This window comes from Anomaloglossus baeobatrachus, chromosome 3 (assembly GCF_048569485.1).
Source record: "Anomaloglossus baeobatrachus isolate aAnoBae1 chromosome 3, aAnoBae1.hap1, whole genome shotgun sequence".
In the NCBI taxonomy this organism is placed as follows: domain Eukaryota; kingdom Metazoa; phylum Chordata; class Amphibia; order Anura; family Aromobatidae; genus Anomaloglossus; species Anomaloglossus baeobatrachus.
The window spans coordinates 564029502-564053148 of NC_134355.1; the positions used below are offsets into that span (position 1 = coordinate 564029502).

The 23647-nt window shown below is 49.7% G+C and overlaps 1 protein-coding gene across 3 annotated transcripts in view; it reads right to left on the reverse strand.

The window, feature by feature from the left end:
- The window catches only part of YEATS2 (YEATS domain containing 2), a 234585-nt gene that overhangs the window by 178527 nt on the left and 32411 nt on the right, over positions 1–23647 (reverse strand). For 2 of the 3 annotated variants that reach the window (XM_075340906.1, XM_075340904.1), the window contains exons 5-9: positions 7690–7920; positions 7497–7606; positions 6386–6547; positions 2642–2753; positions 479–523 (exon numbers count right to left, since the gene is read on the reverse strand). In XM_075340906.1, coding sequence (XP_075197021.1) covers positions 479–523; positions 2642–2753; positions 6386–6547; positions 7497–7606; positions 7690–7920 — 660 coding nt within the window. The remainder of the gene's footprint in view (positions 1–478; positions 524–2641; positions 2754–6385; positions 6548–7496; positions 7607–7689; positions 7921–23647) is intronic. The other variant, XM_075340905.1, reaches the window with a different exon arrangement.

Genomic DNA, 23647 nt, shown 5'->3' on the forward strand with positions numbered 1-23647 from the left:
ATGCTTGTTTCATGACAATCTTGTAGTCAAAACAGGCTGCTGAGCACTCAATGAACTAGCAAAACACGCGTCAGTCGGGTGAAATGATCTTTTTTGGTGCATGAAAGATCATCGCTCAGCAGTGCACCGTTCTGTGTATACAACTGTGCTGCTAAACATAATGCAGCCCAAGTGCACTGAATGATCTATTTCTAATCGGTCACATCTGAATCGAGGACTGTCTATATAAGTAGGCTACAAAACGATCACCGATCACACACTAGAGCGCTAGCTGGAGGGCTTTTAGTGCCGCCAGTTGGTTCGGGTAGACGAACCTTTAGTTTATTATTGCAAGAAATCTCTCAAAAGATATAAATTGTACACAAACATATTCCAAAGAAAAATACGGCCGGTAGTAACTCACGTATGAACACCGTAATAATCATAGCAATCCAGAACCTCAGAGACAGAAAGTTCCCAAAGACAAAGCAAAGCGTACCGTTTCAGCACCCAGCGTCTGCAAGCCAGTGTACGTTCTGTCCAACTAAGAGAAAAAATAACAAGTGAAATATACGTCATACGTACAAGGGAAGAACAGATGGCTTTATTACAACCTATTTGTTGATTAAAATTAGACGACTATGTGAAGGTTTAGTCTTATTTTTCACTTGGGCTGCTTTCACACATGCGTTTTTTGCTGAGTGGCACAATACGGCGCTTTGCAGAAAAAACGCAACCTTTTTTTTTGCCGCCGGTTACGTTTTTTCCTGCATAGACTTGCATTAGCGCCGTATTGTGCTGCATGGCCTTGCGTCCGTTTTTTTGCCGGATGCGGCATATTTAGCCCATGCGGCAGCCAGATGGAACGTTGCCTGGCACGTTTTTTTGTGCGGCGAAAAAACCACATCGCGCCAGATCCGGCGCGATTTACAATGCAAGCCTATGGACGCCGGATGCGGCGTCCTGCAGCAAAAAACGCATCCGGCCGCCGGATGCGGTTTTTTGCACTGCGCATGCTCAGTAGCCTGCCGCATCCGGCAAAAAACGGACGGGCCGCATCGAAAAACTTATGCAACGGATCCGGTTTTTCCGCCGCACCCGTTGCATAGGTTTTTGAGCCACATTGAGCCGCACTGCAAAAACCGGATGTGTGAAAGCAGCCTAAGGCTATGTGCGCACGTGTGCGTATTACATGCAGTTACGCTGCGATCTGCAGCGCAGCGTAACTGCATGCGTCCTGCGTCCCCTGCACAGTCTATGGAGATTGTGCAGGAGCCGTGCGCACGTGGCATATTAGAACGCAGCGATTTGGCTGCTGCCTGAATCGCTGCGTTCTAAGAAGTGACATGTCACTTCTTACGTGCGGTTTGCATGCTGGCTATAGGGAGAGGCAGCATGCAGAGCGCACATTCTATGCAGGCACCAGGCGCTTCAGAATGGAGCTTTTCAGCTGCGCTCTGAAGCGCACCTTTTAGGTGCGGTGCAGAGCGCACACATGCGCACATAGCCTTACTCTCTACCCGAATCAAAGCAAGGGAGCAGTAACCCCTCCAGTGCAGTCTAAGGCTATGTGCGCACGTTGCGTAAATACATGCAGTTACGCTGCGCTTTGTAGCGCAGCGTAACTGCATGCGTCCTGCGTCCCCTGCACAGTCTATGGAGATTGTGCAGGGGCCGTGCGCACGTGGCGTCTTAGAGCGCAGCGCTTCGGCTGCTGCCCGAAGCGCTGCGTTCTAAGAAGTGACATGTCACTTCTTCCGTGCGCTTTGCCGGCAGCTCCTGCTCTGTCTATGGGAGGGGCTGCAGGCAGAGCGCATGGAATCGGCTTTTTTTTTTTTTTCACTACAGATATTTCTGCAGCGATTTAAAGCGCACATGTGCTCTTCAGATCGCTGCAGAAATTTCTGCAGTGACTGTACGCACATAGCCTTAGACGGATAAAGCATTGAGGACAATTTTTATTTCATATCTGACATACTAGAACTTGATCAGTAATCGGTGCCTAAGGAATAACAGGCAAACATCCCTCTACATTTGGGCTCTACCCCTGTTAGTTAAACTATAAAGTGACTTTTCTGATTTGTTTTCTTTAAACTATAATACACCGCTATAAACAGATATAAACTGGTATAAACCGATATACTGTACATTTGTATATACCAGTACAAATGTTTAGATTTTTGGGCAGAGGAAATTCTCTTATACACAACAGTGTCGCTTGTGCCTCACTGTTAGAGTCTCTGCCTCCCATTACACATCCTGTGATTACATGCTGCAAAGTTCAGCTATTGGAAACACATTCATTAGAATGGAATTTACAGAGACAAATCAGAGTGGTGGATACTTCATGGGGGACGGGGGCTTTCCCCTGTGACCTTGGAGGCAAAGACTCCACATGTAGAGATGACAGTAGTGTCCTGTCTCAGAAAGAACAAAACAAAAAAAAAAGCCAGAGAGAAGGTATAGATCAGTTCTGGTCTCTAGACCCTACTATGCAGCTGCACCGGTGGCACGTCCGACACTGCATAGAAGACCATTATTTATACAATTGGATCCCCTAAATGTGTACGATGCAGTATTCATATCAATGGCAGATGCATGCAACTGTATAAGAACACACCAGACTAAAACCAGTGATCACTGTATGTTCAAACCCAAATACCTTCAGGTTGTGAATAATATCAATCCTCTTATTTTGGCTGTCTTTAAAATGTATCTGGACTCTTACAGGAAATTCACCCCATCCTCGGCGAGTTAAATGGAAAGGAGGCTCTCTAAAGACAAAAAGGTTTTACAGAACAATTGCAAGTGTATAATATGAGCACAGAAAGGGACTAAAGACCCCCCATACACTTAGGATAGCTTTCAGATGAACAATGATGCAGATGATCGTTCGGCCGAAAGCTTTGATTGCCTGGCTCTATACACAGAACTCTTAAGGCCCCGTGACACACAACGACTTACCAGCGATCCCGAAAACGATACGACCTGATAGGGATCGCAGGTAAGTCGCTGGGAGGTCGCAGGTGAGATGTCACACAGTCAGATCTTACCAGCGATGCAGGAACAATACAGGTCCCAGTAGCGACCTGTATAACGATCTCAGCAGTCACTGTGACCCTGTCACACAGCGTCAAACACAGGGATGTGTCTACCCAGCAGGACATCGCCTTTGAAGAAAATGGCCTGGACCATTCTGCAACGACTAGAGATCTCACAGCAGGGGCCTGATCGCTGGTAGGTGTCACACATAACAAGATCGCTAACGGGATCGCTACTGCGTCACAGAAACCGTGACTCAGCTGCGATCTCGCTAGCGATCTCGTTATGTGTGACGGTACCTTTACTCTGGCAGCTTATCTCCACGAGAATCAAAGGATCCTTATCACTGCTGACAACTGCAGGGGAGAGAGTCAGGGGTCCCCATACTTAGTAAAATTTATGGCTAATCCATCGATATCAGTTGACATAAGTGTAAGGTGGCCTTAAAGAGGACCAACCACCAGGATTTTCCTATATAACCTAAAACCAGTGCTATACTGACACTATCAGGCTGATTCTATGCATACCTTTAGTTGTGAGTTCAGATTTATACTTTCTGAAATACAGCGAAGTAAATACACTGTTACTTGATTGATAGGTGCTACAGAATATCTAATAGGTAGGTTGGTTGTGATAGTTATTCCCGCCTTTGTTTGCCTGCCTGTCCTTCCTCCCCTCTGTCCTTCCTCCCCTCTGTCCTTCCTCCCCTCTGTCATAACAGAGACATGTGATCGCACAACTAAAGGTATGTATAGAATCAGCATGATAGCACCAGTATAGCACTGGCTTTAGTTTATATAGGAAAATCCTGATGGTTGGTCCTCTTTAGCAAGAAAGCCTGACTTGTATAGCAACGCCTATTCACAAGTACTCTGAAGCTTTTCAAAGGAGGATCAGCATGTAGCTAGTACCTCCTGTAGTATAGAAGGCTCTAATAAGGTACTCTAATAGTCTTAGGGGCCCTTTGCACACTAAGACATTGCAAGCCGATGGTGCGATGCCGAGCGCGATAGTCCCCGCCCCCGTCGCAGCTGCGATATCTTGTGATAGCTGCCGTAGCGAACATTATCACTACGGCAGCTTCACACGCACTTACCTGCCCTGCGATGTCGCTCTGGCCGGCGAACCGCCTCCTTCCTAAGGGGGCGGGTCGTGTGGCATCACAGCGACGTCACACGGCAGGCGTCCAATAGAAGCGGAGGGGCGGAGATGAGCGGAAAGATGTAAACATCCCGTGCACCTCCTTCCTTCCTCATTGCAGGTGGGACGCAGGTAGGAGCTGTTCCTCGCTCCTGCGACTTCATACACAGCGATGTGTGCTACCGCAGGAACGAAGAACAACATCGTACCGTAGCTGCAGCCAAAATAATGAAAATGACCGACACTACACCGATCATACGATACCGATGCCTTTGCGCTTGGTCATCGTAGTTAAAACGATTTACACACTACGATGTCGAGAGTGACGCCGGAAGTGCGTCACTTTCGATTTGACCCCACCGACATTGCAGCTGCGATGTCGTAGTGTGCAAAGGGCCCCTTAATCATAGCTTCACACATTCAAACCCAAGGTACCATCAAAAAGCAGGGCTTGGTGATTATTCGTCACATATCTTTATTTTAGTTTCTTTAAAAGTGCTGTATTATATTGATGGTCTACCCATAGGATACAAAAAAGAAGTAAAAATACTTGGCCCTACCTTGGATCCTGGTTACTTCTATTATACAATGATTATTACGTTCTCTGTGATCTGGTTGCACTACCTTATTCTTTGAAGAGGTGCTATGCCATTGAAAAAGTATTCCAAGAACTCATATTGAGGGTAAAGAAATTCCAACGGTACTCTCAAAATCTGGTAAAACTTATTTTATCATATAAAAAGCATGGTTTCAGGCAACGGGAAAAAGTGAAATACATGTTCAGGCCTGTAGAAAACTAGTGAGTGTGACATGACCATTACATGTAATTGTATTTTTCTCCTTGCCTGGAACTTCTTTTAATATGACGTAATAAAGAAGATTTTTTTCCAGATTTGGAGAGTGAAGCTGGAAATTCTTCACCCTCGATATCTATCCTTAGGATTGGTGATCAATGGCTGATCAGTGGGGGTGCGACACCCAGAAACCCTTTTGATCAGCTGTTTCCAGTGTCGGCTGCGGTTGGATGGGTCCATATGCAGAGTGGAACTACAGAACTTCCTTAAAGGGAACCTGTCACCAGAATTTTCGCTATTAAATTAGAAGTATCCCCTTCTGCAGCTCCTGGGCTGCATTCTAGAAAGGTTCATCTTGCTACTGGCCCCCACTTTCAGACCTAAGTAATAACTTTATAAAATATTACCTTTTGCTATGGTAATGAGGTTTGCTGGCCCGGTGGGCGGGTTGTATTTCGTCCGTTATCCCCCCTCCTGCCGCTGTTCGCCAGCCCCCAGTGTTCATTTACATAGATGAGGCCGCCGCCCTCATGTTCCACAGTGCTCCTGAAGTCTTGCACATGCGCAGTGGCACTATCGCGGGACTGAGCACTGTTTTCAAATTGCGAGTGCCGGTGATGTTACTGCGCAGGCACGAGATTATGGGCAGGACATTCACATTCAACACCAGCGTCATCCAAGTATCCGCCCATAATCTCGCGCCTGCGCAATAACATCACCGGCGCTCGCGATTTGAAAACAGTGCTCAGTCCCGTGATAGTGCCACTGCACATGCGCGAGACTTCAGGAGCACTGCGTAACATGTGGGAGACGGCCTCATCTATGTAAATGAACACTGGGGGACGGCGAACAGCGGCAGGAGGGGGGATAACGGACGAAATACAGCCCGCCCACCGGGCCAGCAAACCTCATTACCATAGCAAAAGGTAATATTTTATAAAGTTATTTAGGTCTGAAAGGGGGGCCAGTAGCAAGATGAACCTTTCTAGAACGCAGCCCAGGAGCTGCAGAAAGGTATTCTTTTAGTTTAATAGCGAAAATTCTGGTGACAGGTTCCCTTTAACAACATATTGGCCATGGCCAGGAACCGCACATGCACCTCCTACCGATTCAAATAGGGGGCGGATGTGCAGTATCTGGCCCAGGCTACAGTATAGTTGACAGAACTGTTCGGTGCAGCTCCGAATCTGATCACATCCGGCTTACAGTCACACCGAGAACCAATGGTTGGGGAGTGTGCCATGTTTTGCACTTCTACTTAACAGATATTGATGACCTATGCTATTCTATCAATATAAAAGTCCCAACACAACTCCTTTAAACATGACCACTATAAAAATTGTTCGAATTTCTTAATTTGAATTAAGAAAATTAATTTAAATGAATTTTAAAAAGTTGAAATTACACAAAATGTTTGTCCTAAAACTCACTTGACTTCCACAAGATCATTGGGTTTGTAGCTTGGGTGTAGAAAGAACCAAACCTTCTTCACAAAATGATCAATGCTTGGTTCCTTTCTAGAGCCCCTCACATAAATCATCCACTTGTGAGTAGACTGATCATTTTCTTCTCGCTTGTCTGGAGGAATATACCTTAAAATATAGGAAATTATTAAAATAATATTTGCATAATCCAAGTGCAATAACAGTGTACAATTACTTTACACTTCCATCAGATTTCATTGTATATTTTTTTTATTTTATAATATAAATTGATGTAATCACCATGTTGCTTGGCGGCACGTCTGCTTACAGCGATGCAAGACCCCTGCATTCACCCTAGGTAGGTACTCTGGTATAGGTTGGTCCATGAGATTGACACTTGTCTTGACTGGATATTACATAGTGTTTGCACTTTATGCACCAGCTCACTTTTCCGGCCCATAGTGGATTGTACTATATCCTACATGTATGGGTATTGCAATATTGGTGTTCACCAGCGCTGCACTGTCTCTCTATTCTGGCATTTTTGTACTCTGTTTTTAGTTTATTTCAATAAAGTATTATTTTGCAGCAAAAAAACAAAAAAAACAACCCAAAAACCTTTCTTTCCTATGTGTGCATGATTTATGATGATATAAAAACTGTAGATTTCACCAGTAAGCACACATGAACACCAGTGATGAGCGAGCACTACTATGCTCGGGTGATCGGTACTCGTAACGAGCAGTTGGATGCTTGGATGGGTGTGACTAGTTTCCAAGTATAATGGAAGTCAAAAGGAAACAAGCATTTTTTCTTGGAGGATATCCTGTAAAATTGCTCTAATCCTCTATTAACTTCCATTATACTCTGGTGCGCAAGTCGCGCCCATCCAAGCATCCAACTGCTGGTTATAAGTACCAAGCACCCAAGCATGGCAGTGCTCACTCATCACTGATGACCACCAGTCGGCACACACGACCACCAGTCGGGACACACGACCACCAGTCGGCACACACGACCACCAGTCGGCACACACGACCACCAGTCGGCACACACGACCACCAGTCGGCCACACACGACCACCAGTCACACTCTGTTTTCAGTATTGAAAACTTACTTTGAGACATTTCCTACCACAATAGTTTTCTTCACAAAACGCCGAGAAGTGTCGTCAGATCCCATAAACCCGATCGATCTATTGTTCATATTTTCCACAGAGGCAGAATCCTATAGAAATAAGGAGATGATTGCATTACGTCACATTGTGAAGAATGAGAATGATCCCGATTATAGGACGGGATAGTGTTTACCTTTCCGAGCGTGCGGTCGGCTGAAGGAGTCCCTTTATGCATTGCTTTGGAAAGAACTGTGCTGTCTTTATCCAGCTCGCTGTGAGTGCAGACAGAGTCAGTCTCTGAATTATTGGCAGAGGGTGTATCGGAGCGGTGGTTTGCAGGAGAAGAAGCTCGAGAAGGGGATTCTAAAAACTTCTTTATAGAGGGATGGTTCAGAATAGTGGGATCACAAGATGACGTCACCTGCTTAAATAAGAAGCAGAGGGCTAATGTAAGTGTCGCTGCAGAATTATATTCTACATGAAGAGGTGCACAAAGTGCCATTTATTAAAGGTGTAAGTGAGAAAATATAACAAGACTGTTTTTAGAATGTTGAACGTTTTTGATGCCAAATTCATCATTCACATACACAGATGCTAACAAACCAGCATTGGCTGCCACTGACAGCAGACAACGGTTTATGTACGCCGCAGTGTCAGGAACGGGATCTATGAGCTTGTCTCTACGGGGCACTTTGCACACTACGACATCGTAGGTACGATGACGGTGGGGTCAAATTGAAAGTGACGCACATCCGGCGTCGCAGGCGATATCGTAGTGTGTAAAGCCTTTTTGATACGATTAACGAGCGCAAAATCGTCGTAATCGTATCATCGGTGTAGCGTCTGTGATTTGAATAATTTGGAAATTACCGATGTTACGATGTTGTTCCTCGTTCCTGCGGCAGCACACATCGCTGTGTGTGAAGCCGCAGGAGCGAGGAACATCTCCTACCTGCGTCCTGCATAGAACAGAAAAATGAGATGTTTTATGGTCTGTGTGCACTGGGAAAATGTGTTTAAGGCTATGTGCGCACTAGAAAAGTGATTTTTCTTAAGAACATTTCTTGAGAAACTTCTGGGAGTTGAAGATTACCGCACCTGCTGTAAAAAAACATACCAAAACCGCGGGAAAAACGCATGCGTTTTTGCTGTGGTTTTTCCGTAGGTTGGTCCCTGCATTTTTTTATGCTGTAACTGCAATAAATAATATAAATAATAGATAATCGATAGATAGACAGACAGATAATGGATAGAGGGAAAGATGGATAGATGAATAGATAGATAGATAATAGATGAGAAAGACATATATAATGTCCTACCCCCTGCATATTCTAAGCTGGCACCCTTTAGTGACTTTCATGTGGCACTAAAGGGTGCTTAGCCTTGTATTTAGCCAAAAAATAAATAAACGACGTGAAGGCCCCCCTATCTTTTGTAGCCAGCTATGGTAAAGCAGACGGATGCAGCCTGCAGACCACAGCTGGCAGCTTTACCTTGGCTGGTAATCCAAAACAGAGGGCACCCCACACTGTTATTTTACATTAAATAAAAAAATTTAAAACAAAAAATGTGGGGTCCCCCCCCAAATTGGATCACCAGTCAAGGTAAAGCGGACAGCTGTGGTCTGGTATTCTCAGACTAGGGAGGTCCACTGTTATTGGACACTCCCCAGCCTAAAAATAGCAGGCCACAGCCGCCCCAGAAGTGGCGCATCCATTAGATGTGCCAATCCTGGCGCTTTGCCCCAACTCATCCCGTTGCCCTGGGGCGGTGGCAAACGGGGTAATATATGGGGTGGATACCAGATGTGTAATGTCACCTGGCATCAAGCCCTGGGGTTAGTGATGTCACGCGTCTATCAGATACCTGACATCACGAACCCAGTCAGTAAGAAAAAAAAAATTGACAACAAAAAAAAGTTTTATTTGAAAAAAAAACACTCCCAAAAACATTCCCTCTTTCACCAATTTATTGAAAAGAAAAATCAAATCCGGGTCCGGCGTAATCCAATAAGGGGATCGCACGACGATCCATACCATAGTCACTGTCCTAGTCAATGAAGAACAGAATGTTCCCCATTGGCTGGGAGAGTAGTGCAGTGACCTGAGCTAACATCAATATGTCAGCCCAGGTCACTGCAGGGGATGACGAGTGCTGACTTCAGGAGGTTAGATGAGATCATTACCTACTGTGACGATCTCCTGCACTGCTGACGTCAGCACTGTCACTGCCTTCTATGGCCGCCGCGTTCTCAGCAGTATCGCGAGAGCCCGTGACGTCACCGCTAGTGACAGTCTCGGGCTGCCCGCGAGACGGGCATAGAAGGCAGTGACAGCGGTGACGTCAGGAGGGCAGGAGATCGTCACAGCAGGTAATGACCTCATCTAACCTCCTGACAGCAGCGCTCGTCATCCCCGCGGCTGCCAGCACTGCAGAGTGAGAAGCTGCTGATACTGCAGGGCGGGCAGACACTGACACTGCAGTGCAGGCAGCGCGGGGCTGGAGCGGGACACAGACTGCACGGGCACCCGATGGAGGTCACCCGGAAGTGCTTCCGTGCGGCGTCCAGGGAGTGTGACGTCTATGTTTACTCTGCTCCGCTTCCTCTTCCGGTCATAATGACATCACTTCCCTGCAAAACGCAGGCAGCGATGAACATTACCGCAGGTAAACCACGGCTATACCAAGGGTATACCGCACATCATTTGCTACCTGCGGTATACCCGCGGTATTTCTCGATTACATTACAGTGAATGGAGTGAAATACCGCAGGTACCTGCGGAAAAGAAGTGACATGCTCATTTTCTCAAGAAATTTTCTCAAGAAATTCTGGAGAAAGAAATTTTCTTGAGAAAAAAAAAACCAAAAAACAGTGTGCGCACAGCTATTTTTTTCCCCATAGGTTTTGCTGTGAAATGTCTGCAGAAAGATTGCAAACATTTCTCAAGAAATTTCCGCAGCAAAACCGCGGGTAAAAACGCAGTGTGCGCACAAGGGCCTTAGGCTGAAAAATATAGCGCTGGATGCAACAGACCGCTCTGGAGAACTCAACAGACTCCCTCAAAAGTGAGTGGGGTCTGCCGAGCAAACCTGGTGCCGCCTGTGCCAACAATCCACAGCGCCGGGGACTTCCGTCATAACTGGATGTCTCCAAACACAGAAAGCCCAACTGTAATGTGAGAGTCGGACAGGAATGGAACAGAAATATGGTGCAACTCTAAACCCACAGGGACACAAGTTCCCTGTATAGACTATGAAATATTGTAAATTTGCCGTCAGAAAGTGACCTATTGTTTACATTCTGTTTTTGTTATATGTAGTGTGAAGGAAAGGTAGTTTAGACATATACACAGCTAAGGGTATGTGCACCAGACATCGTATTTAAAGAGAATTCCACTCTGAAAAAGTGCTACCTAAAAAAGGAATGAACATATTCATTCCCATGTAAAAAAGTAAAGACTTGCAGAGTACATGTTCCATTTTTGACTGTCTTAACTACTCCATGTTTCCAAAGATACCAAACATTTAAAAAAATAAATAAATAAAGTGAGCGGACCATTCTTCAGTCGTTTTCTGATCTAAAATCACTCTGTACTGTATAAAAAAAAAAAAAATATATATAAAAAGTCAGTCAATGAGAAAACATTTTTTTTCAGGTTACAGCTACAAACTTTGAATTTATTTTATTGGGATTTTATGTGATATACAAAACACTAAGCAGACAGTATTTGTGAAATGAATTGATACCTGGTTTTCTAAATCTTTTAAAAAAAGAGAATTTTGTTTACTTACCGTAAATTCTTTTTCTTATAGTTCCGTCTTGGGAGACCCAGACCTTGGGTGTTTAGCTTCTGCCTCCGGAGGACACACAAAGTACTACACCTTAAAAGTGTAGCTCCTCCCTCTGAGCTTATACACCCCCTGGTGAGCCAGTCCCAGCCAGTTTAGTGCAAAAGCTGAAGGAGAATAGCCACCCACAATAGAACAGAGCAAGAGCCGGAACAACCGGAGACTCTGTGCACGACAACAGCCGATGAAAACACGCGGAACAAGGAAATTGCCAACAGGCAACAGGGAGGGTGCTGGGTCTCCCAAGACGGAACTATAAGAAAAAGAATTTACGGTAAGTAAACAAAATTCTCTTTTTCTTTATCGTTCCTTTGGGAGACCCAGACCTTGGGACGTTCCAAAGCAGTCCCTGGGTGGGAATAAACAGAAAAACTAAGAAGTAGGCAAAACCTAACTTCACAAATGGGCGACCGCCGCCTGAAGGATGCGTCTGCCCAGGCTCGCATCTGCCGAAGCATGAGCATGCACTTGGTAGTGCTTCGAGAAGGTATGCAGGCTAGCCCAAGTGGCAGCCTGACAAACTTGTTGAGCCGTAGCCTGGTGCCTAAAAGCCCAAGAGGCACCGACAGCTCTGGTTGAGTGTGCTTTGATCCCCGGCGGGGGAGGCGCCTGCGTTCTCTGGTAGGCGTCCGAAATGGTCGACCTAATTCAACGGGCTAAGGTCGGCTTAGAAGCAGGGAGGCCCTTGCGCCGACCTGTGGTTAGCACAAAAAGAGAGGTGCACCGCCTAAGCGCAGCGGTGCGAGACACATAGATCCGGAGAGCATGCACCAGATCTAGAGGATGTAGAGCTTTTTCAAAGCGATGAACAGGGGCCGGACAGAAGGAAGGTAAGGTAATGTCCTGGTTAAGGTGGAAGGGAGAGACCACCTTAAGAAGAAAGTCCGGAGTCGGACGGAGAACCAACTTGTCTTGATGAAAGACTAAAAAAGGTGACTCCGAGGAGAGCGCAGCCAAATCAGAGACTCTCCTGAGAGAAGTTATGGCAACCAGAAAGGCCACTTTCTGTGAAAGACGATACAAAGAAACCTCCTTAAGAGGCTCAAAGGGGGGTTTCTGCAAGACTGTGAGAACCAAGTTAAGGTCCCAGGGGTCCAAGGGCCGCCGGTAAGGCGGAATGATGTGAGACGCGCCCTGCATGAAGGTGCGGACCTGAGCCAGCCGAGCGAGACGCCGCTGGAACAGAACTGACAGAGCCGAAACTTGTCCCTTGAGAGAGTTGAGGGACAGTCCTAGCTGCAGACCGGACTGTAGAAAAGACAGAAGAGTCGGCAAGGAGAACGGCCAAGGAGGATGGCCGGTAGAGCGACACCAGGACAGGAAAATTTTCCAAGTCCTGTGATAGATCTTGGCGGAGGAAGACTTGCGCGCCCGAGTCATAGTGGAGATGACTTCAGGGGGGATACCAGAAGCCGTCAAAATCCAGGACTCAAGAAAAACGGACCTTGCGAGAGTAGATCTGGACGGTCCGGGAGATGCCACGGCATCTCTACGGACAGTTGGAGCAGATCCGGATACCAAGCTCGCCTGGGCCAGTCCGGTACAATGAGGATGACTCGACGACCCTCCATTCTGATCTTGCGCAGGACTCTGGGCAAGAGAGCTAGAGGGGGAAACACGTAGGACAGACGAAACTGGGACCAGTCCTGAACCAGAGCGTCCGCGGCGAAGGCCTGAGGATCGTGGGAGCGAGCCACGTAAACAGGAACTTTGTTGTTGTGACGGGATGCCATTAGGTCCACGTCCGGAGTGCCCCATTTGCGGCAGATCGACTGAAATACTGCCGGGTGCAGGGACCACTCGCCACTGTCCACGCTTTGACGGCTGAGATAATCTGCCTCCCAGTTTTCCACGCCTGGGATGTGGACTGCGGATATGGTGGACCTGGAGTCTTCCACCCATTGAAGAATGCGTTGTACCTCCATCATTGCCAGGCGGCTGCGTGTCCCGCCTTGACGATTGATGTAGGCAACCGCTGTCGTGTTGTCTGACTGGACTCGAATGTGCCTGCCCGCCAGCAGGTGGTGAAATGCTAGGAGAGCTAGAAGCACGGCTCTGGTTTCCAGCACATTGATTGAAAGGGTTGACTCGGACGGAGTCCAAGTGCCCTGTGCTCTGTGGTGGAGACATACCGCTCCCCAGCCGGATAGACTGGCATCCGTGGTGAGAATCACCCAGGAAGGGGTCAGGAAGGAGCGCCCTTGGGACAGGGAGAGGGGACGAAGCCACCACTGAAGAGAGCTCCTGGTCCGTGGCAACAGAGTCACTAACTTGTGTAAGGAGGAAGGCCGCTTGTCCCAACAGCGGAGAATGTCCAGCTGCAGGGGGCGCAGATGGAACTGGGCAAAGGGAACAGCCTCCATGGACGCCACCCTTTGACCCAGCACCTGCATCAGACGCCTGAGGGTATAACGGCGGGGCCTCAGGAGAGAGCGCACCGCCAACTGGAGTGACTGCTGTTTGACTAAGGGCAACTTCACAAGTGCCGGCAAAGTCTCGAACTGCATCCCTAGGTACGTGAGACTCTGGGTCGGAGTCAGAGTGGACTTGGGAAAATTGACAAGCCACCCGAATTGGGCTAGAGTGGCGAGAGTGAGCGAGACACTCCGCTGACAGTCTGCACTGGATGGAGCCTTGACTAGAAGGTCGTCCAGGTAAGGGAGCACTGCCAACCCCTGGAGGTGCAGAACCGCAATCACTGCTGCCATGACCTTAGTGAATACCCGAGGGGCCGTGGCTAACCCGAAGGGGAGAGCCACGAATTGGAAATTATCTTCTCCTATTGCAAAACGTAGCCAACGCTGGTGTGAAACTGCAATTGGCACATGTAGATAGGCATCTCTGATGTCGATGGAACGCCAGGAAATCCCCTTGGGTCATTGAGGCAATGACTGATCGCGGAGACTCCATGCGAAAGTGCCGCACCCGAACATGCTTGTTGAGAAGCTTGAGATCCAGGATGGGCCGGAAGGTACCATCCTTTTTGGGAACTAGAAAGAGGTTTGAGTAAAAACCTCTGAACCGTTCCCGGGCGGGAACTGGTACAATTACTCCGTTGGCCTGCAAGGCTGCCACGGCCTGTGAGAAGGCGGCAGCCTTGGAGCAGGGGGGATTTGAGAGGAGAGAAAAAAAATCTGTTTGGCGGGCTGGAAGAGAATTCTATCCTGTAGCCGTGAGAGATGATATCTCTCACCCACTGATCGGAGACTTGTTGAAACCAAGCGTCGCCAAAGTGGGAGAGCCTGCCACCGACTAAGGACGTTGCTGGAGCGGGCAGAGAGTCACGAGGAGGCTGCCTTAGTGGCAGAACCTCCTGCGGTCTTCTGTTGACGCGCTTTTGGGCGCCAGTTGGATTTCTGGTCCTTAGCTGAGTTAGCGGATGAGGCGGAGGGCTTAGAGGACGACCAGTTGGAGGAACGAAAGGAACGAAACCTCGACTGAGTCCTACCCTGGGCAGGTTTCCTGGTCTTGGTTTGTGGCATGGAAGTACTCTTCCCGCCAGTAGCTTCTTTAATAATTTCATCCAGCTGTTCACCAAACAGCCGGGAACCAGCAAAAGGGAGCCAAGCAAGGTACTTCTTTGAAGAAGCATCTGCCTTCCACTCTCGAAGCCACAAGATCCTGCGGATAACGAGGGAATTAGCCGAAGCCACCGCAGTACGGTGAGAAGCCTCTAGCATGGCAGACATGGCATAAGATGAAAAAGCTGAAGCTTGAGAAGTTAAGGCAACCATCTCGGGCATAGATTCCCTGGTGAGGGAATGCATCTCCTCTAGAGAAGCAGAGATGGCTTTGAGAGCTCACACTGCTGCAAAAGTTGGGGAAAACGCGGCCCCCGCCGCTTCATACACGGATTTGGCCAGAAGTTCAATCTGACGGTCAGTGGAATCCTTAAGGGAAGTGCCATCAGCCACCGACACAACGGTCCGAGCTGAGAGCCTAGACACCGGAGGGTCTACCTTTGGGGAGTGAGCCCACTCCTTGACCACCTCAGGTGGAAAGGGAAAACGGTCATCAGAACCACGCTTTGGGAAGCGTTTGTCAGGACAGGCCCTGGGTTTGGTCACAGCGGTCTGAAAACTGGAGTGGTTAAAGAACACACTCTTTACTCTCTTAGGCGAGGTAAACTGGTGCTTTTCTGCCAGAAAGGGTTGCTCCTCTGATACTGGCGGATTGAGATCCAGTACAGAATTAATGGAAGCAATCAAGTCACTAAGATCTGAGTCACCCTCGGAAAGATCAATGGGGCACATGGAGTTAGCCTCCGAGCCCCCTGTAAAGGCATCCTCCTCATCTTACGAGTCAGCTCTTGAATCAGAGCCGCGGGATGAGGAGGGGGAGGAAACCCTGCGGCTCCTCTTAGGAGGACGGGGTCTGTGCCCCGATGATTAATCCTCTGTGAGCTCCAGTGGACGGAGGTCAGATGATCGGGATCCTAAAGGACCCTTAGTAAGAGCATTAGAGGCACCCTGTGAAGGGGGCTGATGCATATTCATCAAAGTCCTGGACAGAAGTCCCATGGACTCAGCAAAAGACTGGGAGATAGACCTAGAGAAGGACTCTAACCAGGCCGGGGGTTCAGCCACAGGTGCAGAAGCAGCCTGAGAGACCACTGGGGGTGAGACTCCAGGCTGTGGCACCTCCAAGTTAGAGCAGACATCACAATGTGGATAGGTGCTCGGTTCAGGCAGCAGGAGCTTACATGCAGCGCATACAGTATAAAGCTTTGGAGCCTTGCTCCTCGTGTGAGACATGCTGCTGGAGTGGGGACAGCTTCTACAAAGAGAATGAACCCCAGGGAGTATATACAGAGGTCCACAACCAGAGACCGGCTGTGACTTACCAGACCGCTGGAAGCGGTGTTGTGTGCCCTCCAGATCCCGAACCCGGACCTCCAATGCACAGCACCTCAGCAGGGATGCAGAGTGCAGGATGGCCCAGAGAAAATAGCCGCCGGAGCGAAGAGAGGGGGCGGGACGGGGGCGTCCCTGTAGGAAAGCGGGATCTGGAGGGCCATAGAGACCTGCAGAGGAGGAGTCACGCCCAAGCAGTGGGGAGTGTCCCTCCCCTGTGCAGGACGGCCGCCGAGAGGAGCCGTGCCCGTCCCTCTGCATCAGTGACATGCGAGGGAATGGCCGCCGGTAACAGAAACTAGGCCTCCGGCGAAGCCGGGGACTAAATTTGAGCAGCGCGGCCGACGTGCAGGCACCATCGGCGCGGTTCTCGGGCGAAAGCCAGAGAACCGCCGGAAGAAGGGAATTTTGTTTACTTACCGTAAATTCCTTTTCTTCTAGCTCCTATTGGGAGACCCAGACAATTGGGTGTATAGCTTCTGCCTCCGGAGGCCACACAAAGTATTACACTTTAAAAAGTGTAACCCCTCCCCTCTGCCTATACACCCTCCCGTGCATCACGGGCTCCTCAGTTTTGGTGCAAAAGCAGGAAGGAGGAAACTTATAAATTGGTCTAAGGTAAATTCAATCCGAAGGATGTTCGGAGAACTGAAAACCATGAACCAAAAGAAACGATTCAACATGAACAACATGTGTACACAAAAGAACAAACAGCCCAAAGGGAACAGGGGCGGGTGCTGGGTCTCCCAATAGGAGCTAGAAGAAAAGGAATTTACGGTAAGTAAACAAAATTCCCTTCTTCTTTGTCGCTCCATTGGGAGACCCAGACAATTGGGACGTCCAAAAGCAGTCCCTGGGTGGGTAAAAGAATACCTCGATAAAAAGAGCCGAAAACGACCCCCTCTTACAGGTGGGCAACCGCAGCCTGAAGGACTCGCCTACCTAGACTGGCGTCTGCCGAAGCATAGGTATGCACCTGATAGTGTTTCGTGAAAGTGTGCAGACTAGACCAGGTAGCTGCCTGACACACCTGCTGAGCCGTAGCCCGGTGCCGCAATGCCCAGGACGCACCCACGGCTCTGGTAGAATGGGCTTTCAGCCCCAAAGGAAGCGGAAGCCCAGAAGAACGGTAGGCTTCAAGAATCGGTTCCTTGATCCACCGAGCCAAGGTTGACTTGGAAGCCTGCGAACCCTTACGCTGGCCAGCGACAAGGACAAAGAGCGCATCTGAACGGCGCAGGGGCGCCGTGCGAGACACGTAGAGCCGGAGAGCTCTCACCAGATCTAACGAGTGCAAATCCTTTTCACATTGGTGAACTGGATGAGGGCAAAATGAAGGTAAGGAGATATCCTGATTGAGATGAAAAGGGGATACCACCTTAGGGAGAAATTCCGGGACCGGACGCAGAACCACCTTATCCTGGTGAAAAACCAGGAAGGGGGCTTTGCATTACAGCGCTGCCAGCTCCGACACTCTACGGAGCGATGTAACCGCTACTAGAAATGCCACCTTCTGCGAAAGACGTGATAAAGAGACATCCCGCAGCGGCTCGAAAGGTGGTTTCTGAAGAGCCGTTAGCACCCTGTTAAGATCCCAGGGTTCCAGCGGACGCTTGTAAGGTGGGACTATGTGGCAAACTCCCTGCAGGAACGTGCGGACCTGCGGAAGCCTGGCTAGACGCTTTTGAAAAAATACGGATAGCGCCGATACTTGACCCCTGAGAGAGCCGAGAGACAAACCCTTGTCCATTCCAGATTGAAGGAATGAAAGAAAAGTGGGTAAGGCAAAGGGCCAGGGAGAAAAACCCCTATCAGAGCACCAGGATAAGAAGATCCTCCAAGACCTGTGATAGATCTTGGCGGACGTTGGTTTCCTGGCCTGTCTCATAGTGGCAATGACATCTTGAGATAACCCTGAGGACACTAGGAGCCAGGACTCAATGGCCACACAGTCAGGTTGAGGGCCACAGAATTCAGATGGAAAAACGGCCCTTGAGACAGCAAGTCTGGGCGGTCTGGGAGCACCCACTGAAGAGACCATTCCCCCGCGTCCATGCCCTGTCGGCTGAGAAAATCTGCTTCCCAGTTTTCTACGCCCGGGATGTGAACTGCGGAAATGGTGGAAGCTGTGGCTTCCACCCACTGCAGAATTCGTCGGACTTCCTGGAAGGCTTGACGACTGCGAGTGCCGCCTTGGTGGTTGATGTATGCGACGGCAGTGGCGTTGTCCGACTGGATCCGGATCTGCCTGCTCTCCAGCCACCGATGAAAGGCCAATAGGGCTAGATACACTGCCCTTATCTCCAGAATATTGATCTGAAGGGATGACTCTATCGGAGTCCAGGTTCCCTGAGCCCTGTGGTGGAGAAAAACCGCCCCCCACCCTGACAGGCTCGCGTCCGTCGTGACCACAGCCCAGGTGGGGGGTAGAAAGGATTTTCCCTGCGATAGAGAGTTGGGAAGGAGCCACCACTGAAGTGACGTCTTGGTTGCAAGGGAAAAAGACGTTCCTGTCGAGTGAAGTCGACCTCCTGTCCCATTTGCGGAGAATGTCCCACTGGAGTGGCCGCAGATGGAATTGCGCGAAGGGCACTGCCTCCATCGCTGCAACCATCTTCCCCAGGAAGTGCATGAGGTGCCTCAAGGGGTGTGACTGACCCCGAAGAAGAGATTGCACCCCTGCCTGCAGCAAAAGCTGCTTGTCCAGCGGTAGCATGACTACTGCTGACTGAGTATGAAACTCCATCCCAAGGTACGTCAGTGATTGGGTCGGTGTCAACTTGGATTTTGGGAAGTTGATGATCCACCCGAACTTCTGGAGAGTCGCCAGAGCGACGGAAAGGCTGTTTTGACACGCCATCTGAGAGGGTGCCCTGACCAGAAGATCGTCTAAGTAGGGAATCACCGAGTGGCCCTGAGAGTGTAGTACCGCCACAACAGATGCCATGACCTTGGTGAACACCCGTGGGGCTGTCGCCAGGCCGAAAGGCAATGCCACGAACTAAAGGTGTTCGTCCCCGATGGCGAAACGCAAAAAGCGTTGATGTTCGGGTGCGATCGGCACATGGAGATAAGCATCCTTGATGTCGATCGATGCTAGGAAGTCTCCTTGTGACATCGAAGCGATGACAGAGCGGAGAGAATCCATCCGAAACCGTCTGGTGCTCACATGTCTGTTGAGCAGTTTGAGGTCCAGAACGGGACGGAACGAGCCGTCCTTCTTTGGCACCACAAACAAGTTGGAGTAAAAGCCGCGACCATGTTCCTGGAGGGGAACAGGGATCACAACTCCTTCAGTCTTCAGAGTGTTCACCGCCTGAAAAAGTGCATCGGCTCGCTCGGGGGGCGGAGATGTTCTGAAGAAACGAGTCGGGGGACGAGAGCTGAACTCTATCCTGTAACCGTGAGACATAATGTCTCTCACCCATCGGTCTTGGACATGTGGCCACCAGGCGTCGCAAAAGCGGGGAGAGCCTGCCACCGACCGAGGATGCGGCTAGGGGATGCCGAGAGTCATGAGGAGGCCGCCTTGGAGGCAGTGCCTCCGGCGGTTTTTTTGGGGGCGTGCCTTAGACCGCCACGCAAAAGAGTTCCTCTGGCCCTTCTCTGGCCTGTTGGACGAGGAGGATTGGGACTTGGCTGAGGGCCGAAAGGACCGAAACCTCGGTTGTATTTTCCGTTGCTGAGGTCTCTTCGGTTTGGACTGGGGTAAGGACGAGTCCTTTCCCTTGGATTCCTTAATAATTTCATCCAAACGTTCACCAAACAAACGGTCGCCAGCAAACGGCAAACCGGTTAAGAACTTCTTGGAAACAGAGTCTGCCTTCCATTCGCGTAGCCACATGGCTCTGCGGACTGCCACCGAATTAGCGGATGCTACCGCTGTACGGCTAGCAGAGTCCAGGACGGCGTTCATGGCGTAGGACGAAAAAGCCGACGCCTGAGAAGTCAAAGATGCAACTTGCGGAGCAGAGGTACGTGTCACCGCATTAATCTCAGACAAACAAGCTGAGATAGCTTGGAGTGCCCACACGGCTGCAAAGGCCGGGGCAAAAGACGCACCTGTGGCTGCATAGATGGATTTCACCAGGAGCTCTATCTGCCTGTCAGTGGCATCCTTGAGCGAGGAGCCATCTGCAACTGATACTACAGATCTAGCCGCCAGTGTAGAGACTGGAGGATCCACCTTGGGACATTGAGCCCAACCCTTAACTACGTCAGAGGGGAAGGGGTAACGTGTGTCATTAAGGCGCTTAGTAAAGCGCTTGTCCGGAAAAGCTCTGTGCTTCTGGACAGCATCTCTGAAGTTGGAGTGATCGAAAAACGCACTCCGTGTACGTTTGGGAAACCTAAACTGGTGTTTCTCCTGCTGCGAAGCCGACTCCTCTATAGGTGGAGCTGGGGGAGAGAGATCTAGCACCTGGTTGATGGACGATATAAGGTCATTTACTATGGCGTCCCCTTCAGGTGTATCAAGATTGAGAGCAACGTCAGGGTCAGAGCCCTGAGCTGCGACGTCCGCCTCATCCTCCAGAGAGTCCTCAAGCTGAGACCCTGAGCAGTGTGAGGAATTCGGGGAAGATTCCCAGCGAGCCCGCTTAGCCGGTCTGGGACTGTGGTCCGTGCAGGAGTCCTCCATGTGAGACCTAGGGGCCACCCCGGGAGCACGCTGCGGCGCAGACCGAGAGGGGCCTGGAGGCGATGATCCAACAGGGCCTGGGGCCTGTGTAAGGACCGGTCTGGACTGCAAGGCTTCTAGTAGCTTGGCAGACCATTTGTCCATAGACTGAGCCATGGATTGTGAAAGTGACTCAGAGTTTCTCAGCAAAAACTGCCAACTCTGTCCCTGCCGCCTGGACAGGGGAAGCAGGAGGGTCTGCCTGAGCCGAGGGGCCCACTAGTGACCGAGGCTCCGGCTGGGCAAGTGCAACAGGGGTCGAGCATTGCTCACAGTGAGGGTAGGTGGAACCCGCAGGTAACATAGCCCTACAAGAGGTACAGGTTGCAAAAAAAACCTTTGCCTTAGCGCCTTTGCTCCTTGTGGACGACATGCTGTTGTCTCCTAGGAGAGTGATCACTGAGGGTATACAGCCAAAAGCAAACAACCCGGCCGACAGAGAAAATATATACAAATTATATATATATATATATATATATATATATATATATATATATATATATATATATATATATATATATATACATACATACTCCGGCACCCTAGGGGGACCAGCACCGGGTGACCGGTGTGGCTTACCGACCGCCCAAAGCGGAGTGTGTGTCCACCAGATTCCCTGCCTTAGGTCTCCCAGAGCTCGTTCCTGAAATCCCCCACCGGCAGAATGTTGTATAAAAATGGCTGCCGGAGCTCTCAGGGGAGGAGGGAGCCGTGGGCGGCGACTATTAAAGTGCGGGAATCTGGGGCCCTACAGTGATCAGTGAGGGGGGGAGGACACCTAAAGTATGCTCCAGCCCTCACTGCCGACATCAGGTCGACCGTCCCGCCCTTACCCCTGACTGGCAGGCCCGGGGGCGGGAGTTATGGTACTAGGCCGCAATGAAGCCGGGGACTAGATTTAATACCGCGGCCGACAAACAGGCGCGGTCGGCGCGGAAGTCCCGATCTTCACAAACCAGCAGCTGCTGCAGCGTCTGTGAAACAAGCGCTCCATGCACCGTCCCCATGGGGACACAGAGTACCTTTTGATGCAGGGCCTTGTCCCTGAGGATACAATAGACTCCTGTCCGGCAGATTCCCACAGGGGCTGCGGAGGGAGCCCGGTCCCAGTGAATGGACAACCGGTTAGGATCCCACTTCATCCAGAGCCTCTAAGGGATGGTGAAGGAAAACGGCATGTGGCTCCAGCCTCTGTACCCGCAATGGGTACCTCAACCTTAACAGCACCGCCGACTTAGTGGGGTGAGAAGGGAGCATGCCGGGGGCCCTGTGGGGGCCCTCTTTTCTTCCAACCGATAAAATCAGCAGCTGCTGCTGACTAAAATGGAGATGCATGAGTGGATGTGTGCCTCCTTCTACACAAAGCATAAAACTGAGGAGCCCGTGATGCACGGGAGGGTGTATAGGCAGAGGGGAGGGGTTACACTTTTTAAAGTGTAATACTTTGTGTGGCCTCCGGAGGCAGAAGCTATACACCCAATTGTCTGGGTCTCCCAATGGAGCGACAAAGAAATGCCAAAATAAATACAACAAACCCACTCTCCCCATACAATAAAGAACAGGGACCCCCAACATATGAACGTCTCAGGTACTTAGCTGCTGAGACGCAGGGCCAGGTTCCTGGGGATGAGTGCTCCGGTCCAGCAGAATCCTAAAGGGCTGTGGACGGAGACCGGTGTCCAGCCAGGCATGGAGACCGCGCTGGCTCCCACTTCAAGCCAGAGCCCAGGAGGGATGGTGAAGGAGCACGGCATGTAAGGCTCCAGTCTTGGAAATCAACCTTACAACACCACCGACACAGTGGGGTGAGAAGGGACATGCCGGGAGTCCAGACGTGGACCCGCACTTCTTCAATCTCTTTCCAAAAAACAAAAAATCATATGAGAATGCATGTGTGGATGTATGCCTCCTGAACACAAAGCGATAAACTGGCTAGGACTGGCTCACCAGGGGGTGTATAAGCTCAGAGGGAGGAGCTACACTTTTAAGGTGCAGTACTTTGTGTGTCCTCCGGAGGCAGAAGCTAAACACCCAAGGTCTGGGTCTCCCAAAGGAACGATAAAGAAAAAATAAATAAAAAATCTAAAAATTGACGTGCATTTGTATTCAGTCCCCCTGAGGCAGTACTTTGTAGGACTCCCCTTGTGCTGCAATTACTGCTGCAAGTCTTTTGGGGGATGTCTCTAACAACTTTGCACATTTAGAGGCTGACATTTTTGCTCCTTCTTTGCACAATATCTCTAGCTCAGTGAGATTGGATAGAGGTGTCTGATCAGCAATTTTCAAGTCTTGCCACAGATTCTCAATGGGATTTAGTTCTGGACTGTGACTGGGCCATACACACACACACACACACACACACACACACACGTGAATATGCTTTGATCTAAACCATTCCATTGTAGCACTGGAAGTATGTTTAGAGTCGTTGTCCTGCTGGAAAGTGATCCTACACCCCAATTTCAAATGTTAAGTAACTAACAGGTTTTCCTCCAGGACTGTCATGTATTTAGCTCCATCCATCTTCACATAAATTCTAACCAGCCTCCCTGTCTCTGCTGAAGAAAAACCTCCCCACAGTATAATGCTGCCACCACGTTTTTCTGTGGGGATGGTGTTTTCAGGATGATGTGCAGTGTTAGTTTGCCCTCAATGCATAAGGATTTTGTATTTAACCCAAAAAGTTTTACTTAGGTCTCATCTGGCCAGATCACCTTCTTTCACATGCTAGCTGTGTCCTTAACATGTTATTTTGCAAACAGAACTTATGT